General features: G+C 37.9%; 1 protein-coding gene across 1 annotated transcript in view; it reads right to left on the bottom strand.

Annotated features, from left to right (window-relative positions):
- The window catches only part of HMCN1 (hemicentin 1), a 408,502-nt gene that overhangs the window by 101,577 nt on the left and 300,639 nt on the right, over positions 1-6,286 (bottom strand). Inside the window, exons 55-56 of the mRNA XM_023533191.1 lie at positions 3,423-3,610; positions 1,748-1,844 (exon numbers count right to left, since the gene is read on the bottom strand). Of these exons, the coding sequence (XP_023388959.1) occupies positions 1,748-1,844; positions 3,423-3,610 (285 nt within the window). The remainder of the gene's footprint in view (positions 1-1,747; positions 1,845-3,422; positions 3,611-6,286) is intronic.

Below are 6,286 nucleotides of genomic sequence, written 5' to 3' on the forward strand. Positions count from 1 at the left end.
AGTACTGACAGGTATGGGCTAAGGGAAGTGACTGAAATGCTGGTCCATGCAAGTTAAGCTGGAAGCAAAGCAGAGTGAAGACACAGAAGGCTGAAAACTGAGAGGTCGTTAGATTGATGGTTAGAATCTCAAAGAAGCAAGCATCGTTGTAGTGAGAGATAACAAATGATCTGGTTTTAAGGGAAAATAACTTAAATTATTTATCCCCGAAACGAATTTTCTAATATTTAAGTACGGATTCCTGACTGCAATCGGAAGTTCAAGATGCTGGTAACTGGTGAAAAAGGAAACACCATCCCAAACTCCAGACCTTAATGGTGAACACTAGTGGCTGCTGCCCCTCAAGTCACACAAGGCTCCCACTTCAGGTGTTTTTGCTGAGCATTAAGAAGAGGTGAGGAACATGAAGGAAATATAACAGAGGAACTACAAATATCTATTTAGTAACTACCACAACTAGAGACAACATTCTCAGTGTAGGGAGACCAAAATCCATAAGAAATGACTATCTGTCTACAACATTTATAATAAAATTATGGGACTGAGGTAAGGATATGAGATATAAAGGTAACACACAGCGACATATGTAACTGCTTGAATTGGGGTATTTACAAGATGCTTTGATCACACAGAAGAGGAAAAATTAATTCTGCCCTGGTGAATCAGAAAAAATAATGAACATTTTAATTTTTCAACATTTATTCTATTGTATCTTACAGATTAGTATGTGTGCTTTCATAAGGATTATATTTGTTTAATTAATTAATTCTTCCTGGAAATTCATAACACATTTATTTCCGTTTTGGTCAGATTTATTCATTAAAAGAAACTTGAAGATATTATGAAGCACCTACTGTGTGTTACTGTGCTAAACGCTGGGAATATGAAGATAGCAGTGTTTCAAATATCTGTCACACAAACACCCCACATTGCTAGACATCAATACTCCCTACATATCACACCAAAAGAAAAGGATATCTATGATGCTCCACCAAAGTCCTTTCAGGGGAGAAATTTTTCATGAAATTTCAAATTTCAGTTATTTCCAAAATGAGCTAGAATATTAAATATGTATCATGCACATAAAAGAAATCTTTGATGATTGTTCACCATTTCTAATTTAGTATTCTGGAAGCAGCTGAGTGTCACAAAAATAAAACTACTCTTTTGTCTTAGACAACCAACTGCTTTTTTTTAAGCAAAAAATTAGTATTTATGGAGTGACTAGCAAATATTGAAAACTTAAAATCTGATGAATGAATTAGTTGTGCTGATGATTTCGGGAATTATTTAACTCTCCAAAATGACTTCTTCTCCAGGGAATAAATTAGGCCCTACAGGATGTAGCTCAAAATGAATTTGACTGTTGATGACAGACAATGGTTTCAATCAGGACTCGTGGATTAACTTTTATGAGTAAAAGATCTATTTGTAGTTCTAACTTCATAAAAACTTGTAATCTTTGGGATTTCAAATTTTGATTTTTCTACTCTCAAATATGTAAAAGTAACTACTTTCTCCTGAGGGACTGAAATAATATAAAAACAGGCACCCTAGAAGATTTGTACTTTGCATGTTAGAAATCTCCCTAGCTGTGGAGGGTCAGAAGGAGGGAGGAGACTGTGTAATGCAGGCACCACACACTGTTCAAGTTAAGAGACACACAATAAGCCTACATAATCTAAAACATAGTTTTCCTGCTTTGTCAAGCATACTCTGACAGATGTTTTTGGAACTGAGCTCTTACCATGCACATTGAGGTTAAAATATTTCTTGGCACTTCCAGCTGTGTTCTCAGCAATACACACATACCTGCCGATATCTGCTATTTGAGTATTTTGAATCTAAGGAAAAAAATGAAGAAATTCCAACTGAATTTTTTTATAAAGCGAGCTGTCATAATTTTGAGGATAAACAATACATATTCTTTCGAGGTGATACCAAATGAATATAAGAAAAATAATCTTGTACATGGTAGTGCTGGTGTTGGCTTTTATTAGGTCAATCAAAGAAATCTTTATAAAGATTTGCAATTAGAAAAGGCAATTTTATACATATCTGTGGTATACTGGCTCCAAAGTGTCCCGAATTATTCTCCCATTTCCCTGTCTGCATCCCTGGCAATGTGACTTTGAAATTCTCCCCATCAAGAGGTGGAGTTAAGGTGTGGAATTTGTGTTGGCCTTGTGCCTGGCTTTATCCATAGAATGTGATGGAAGTGACAGGGTGCCATTTTGAACCTGGGCCTAAAAAGTCACCGTCACTTTTCCTCACTCTTTTGGAACCCTGCCACCACCACATAAGGAAGCCAGGACTAATCTGTTGGAGGGTGAGAGATCACGTGGGGGAAGAATCAGCCCCGTTATTGCAGCTGAGGCCCCAGATGTGTGCAAGAGCCCAGCCAAGATCAGCAGAGCCACTTATCCATTCCAAGGCATGCAGACACTTGGGCAGGTCTAGCTGAGACCAGGAAAAGCCTCCAGCCCACCAGAAGACTTAGCAATAGTTAGCTAATAGAGCAGTTATAGTTTATTTTATTTTATGCAGAAATTTCTATCCATCTATGTATCTTTAGGCCCTAGACACAGAAACATTTAAGTATTTTGGTAGAGACTGTATGATCATCAAACAGAAGTAATCAGGATGTTTAGAAGATACTTGGAGAATTCAAGGCTATTTATAGGCAGTGAACCTGATTCTTTTTTTTTAAATAATGAACTCCATGAGATACATCCTGTGTTGGATACATGGACAGTTATGTTTAGATTCTTGGGCCCACAGAACATCATTTCTATGTTCAAAAATTAAGTCGTATCCTAACAAAAGAGTTGGTATTATTTCTGCAAGTGCCTAATTTCCTTTTAAGATACTTGAAAAAATACAGTCATGCCCATTAGTGAACAATTCAGGATATTTACATAGTTTCCCTTATTATCATGTTATTATCAATTCTTTGCTAATAGAGGACAAATTTTAATCTACAGGGAACCTTATACCACCCAGAATTTTACCATCAGAAGTATGGGACAAAAAGGATTCTAATAATTTGCTGACAATGTGGTTGTTATCACAAAAGCCACACTGTAGTAAACTGAGGTGTGTGTATGTATGTGTATGTATGTGTATGTATGTGTGTATGTGTGTATAGGTGTATACGTGTGTGTATGTATATATGTGTGTATATTGTATTTTGAATGTATAGACAATTACTAGAAGATTCACAAAGAACTATTAATAGTGGTCACCTCTGATAGTGGGAATAAAATAAGGAAGAAGAATTTTATAAAATTTTATATCCTTTTTATGATTATTTCTATAAATATAATATTTACCAACCAATAAAATTATTTTTTAAGTAAAAAAGACAGTTATAAATTACAAGGTTGAATAGCTATTTTAAAATCAGATATTTTTACTTTTACCTGCAGAATTCTGCCACTAGACAGGAGTTGACGATGCTCATCTTCTAGCAGGGGCTGCCCATCTTTTTGCCAGGAGTTCCTCGGCGCAGGGCTGCCGCTGGATGAGCACTCCATCAGCACGCTCTTGTTCACCAGCACGGTGACCTCTGCAGGGACAGCCACATCTGCTCCCTTGATAATTGGTGGCACTGATAAGTGATTGCAACAAAGAGATAATGACAGGAAACAAGGCCTTTTCTATATTATTCTAGTTTTCTGACAACTCTAAAAAGTACTGGATAATAAAAAAGCAAAATTTGAAGAAGAAACCATGATCCTCAAGTAACATTATACAATAATTGATTATGGTTATAATAAAAAATTACATGGATTTGGATGTACTCTATTCCTCCTCTTCACCTGCCCTGGACTAATCCCTCACATAGTTTCGTCCCCATTTAGGTCAATCCCAATTCTTCCCCAATTTTTCTTGTTCTGCTGTCCCTCTCAGCCCCTTCACTGTGCCCTCTGGGTTTCGAGCACCTCCACAAACTAATAGTTAAGCCTATTTGGTTATCTAGACAAGACAGATAAATTACATCTTTATAGTGTGTTTAAAGTGTACAAATCTGGTCACAGAAGGGAACTGTCTGACCTACTCAAAGTGTGTTTCCCCAGCTCCAGTCTCAGTGGTAGCAGCATCAGCGTCACCTCTGAGCTTGGTTGGAAATGCAAATTTTGGGGGTCACCCTGGACCTCTTCAATTGGCATCCATGAAAGGGGCTGAGAATTTCATGTTTTAACAAGGTCTCATGGTAATCCTCATGTATGCTAGCTTGAGAATTCACGCTCCAGATTTTCCAACGTATATTTATCCTCATTTAAAATAGTACCGTAGAATCCAGGTTCACGTCTACTTTATGTTAGACTAGTTAGCCATGAAACATCACATGTTACCCAGAGAGTTTTTAAACACGGAAATGTTACATAAACTAGGAACACATGTGTTGGCTGCTTTTGCAAACGTAGAAATTCATTTTCACAGTAGATAATCTGTGTTTTGTTTTGAAAGCTTATTTTATGTTTCACTCTCTTAAAATGTACTGTAGCTTTAGCAATTGGTAAAGACTGTATGTTTAACGTAGATGAAGTCTTGTGGTATTTACGTCTCAAAAACTGAACTGAAAGTCTGTAAAGAAAATAATCAAGGCTACAAGGCAATGATAGAATTTCGATGTTATTTTGAACGCATGTTTTCACATTTAAAGTTATGTAATTTTTACTATACTTCCCGTAATATAAAATATATAACTCGAACTGATTAGTAAATAATAAATTTCAGATTAAATGAGGCTATCACTAGCCCCACACCATGAAAATTAATCAAATAAAATGTTGGGACATAAAGAGTCTATGTTTTCTTCAACTTTGGCCTGGAGTCAGCCGTACCATTGGAGATACCAAGAGGTCTTCTACAAGTCCAAGATCTGACCTGTAGAGGTCTCCACCAAAGCTTAGCTCTGATCTGTCCCACCCACCTGCCACGCCCTACCTGCTGGGTTACACCACTCAGAACTGTTCTCAGTGGTACCTAAAATGTGAGCATCGAACATTGTGAAACACCTCTAATTTAGCCAGTTCATTTTTCTTGCTCTCTAATCTCACCTCCAACATGCTTTGCAACTTCCTCCAATTAAGAATAACTGCCTGAAGGCATGAACAACTACCCTTGATTACCCAATCCCTAAATTCCATTTCAATTTAACAGAATCCCAGTCCTTCCCAAACTACACTAACTTGTTTCTTTATCAGACCCTTCCACTCTGTCCTAAACTAAACTGTTTTCAAACTTAGGTCATATTAAACTAGGTGGTCTAGGATACACCTTCGTGGTTCTTAATGATGCTAGCACTAATTTAAATTGTCTTTTCATCCCTTTTCTTTTTCCTTATCACTATCTTGTAGACTTTAAAATCTATGTTGATGACTCATCCCATCCTGATTAGTTTTACCTACACTCCACTTCGGCCAGCCATAGACAGTCATACACTGGACCATTCGACAATAACACCTCTTCCCTCTGCAGGTGTATAAGCTTCTTGAAGAAGGAATGATGTCTACTGTATTCACTGCTATATCCTCAGTGTCTAGCACAGTGCCTGGCACATAGTGGGTGATCGATAGATATTTGTCAAATAAATGTGTTTTGAACTTGTGTTTTTTCCGTTTTTACCTCTTTTTTGGGCTTCTGTCATAAGCTGCTCTTTGCCTGCACTGAACACTCCAGCTCTTCTCCTCTTCCCGCCTTATAGTCATTCTATCAGCCTCCCTCCACGCTCAGTTTTTTCTCTTGCCCTGCCCAGACCTCACAGTGGGTGACTTCAGTGATGGTCTGTCTCACTGAACAGTTTATGCTCTCTAGCCCTCAAGTGCGTCCACAATCTGTACCTTGTGGCACACCCTCATAGGCTCCCCCACCTCTATCCCCCACATTAGGCCACATCTTCTATTTTTTCTACCTCTGTCTCCAGGTTACTGAGGTTGGCTGCAGAAAGCAATGCCTGAGCCAAGCAATTCCAACTTCAATGCCTGACTGTCTATCACATCCTCCATAGTGACAACCGCTAACATTTTCTCCTTCTCATAGGTTCAAATACCATCCCTGCCACTGTTTCCCTTATTTTCACACTTAAGGAAAGGACTAAATACATTTAATATGCATCCCCATATTCCCCTCCTTAACATTCCAACGAATGGTAATCCATTACCAGGAAAGGCCAATTTACCCCTTTGGTTCCTGACTGCATTTTTCACCTGTTCTAAAACCTTGCTCCATTAATCTCTACTACACACACACACACACACACACACACACACACACAACT

This window comes from Pteropus vampyrus, unplaced genomic scaffold (genome assembly GCF_000151845.1).
Source record: "Pteropus vampyrus isolate Shadow unplaced genomic scaffold, Pvam_2.0 Scaffold98, whole genome shotgun sequence".
NCBI classification, from domain to species: domain Eukaryota; kingdom Metazoa; phylum Chordata; class Mammalia; order Chiroptera; family Pteropodidae; genus Pteropus; species Pteropus vampyrus.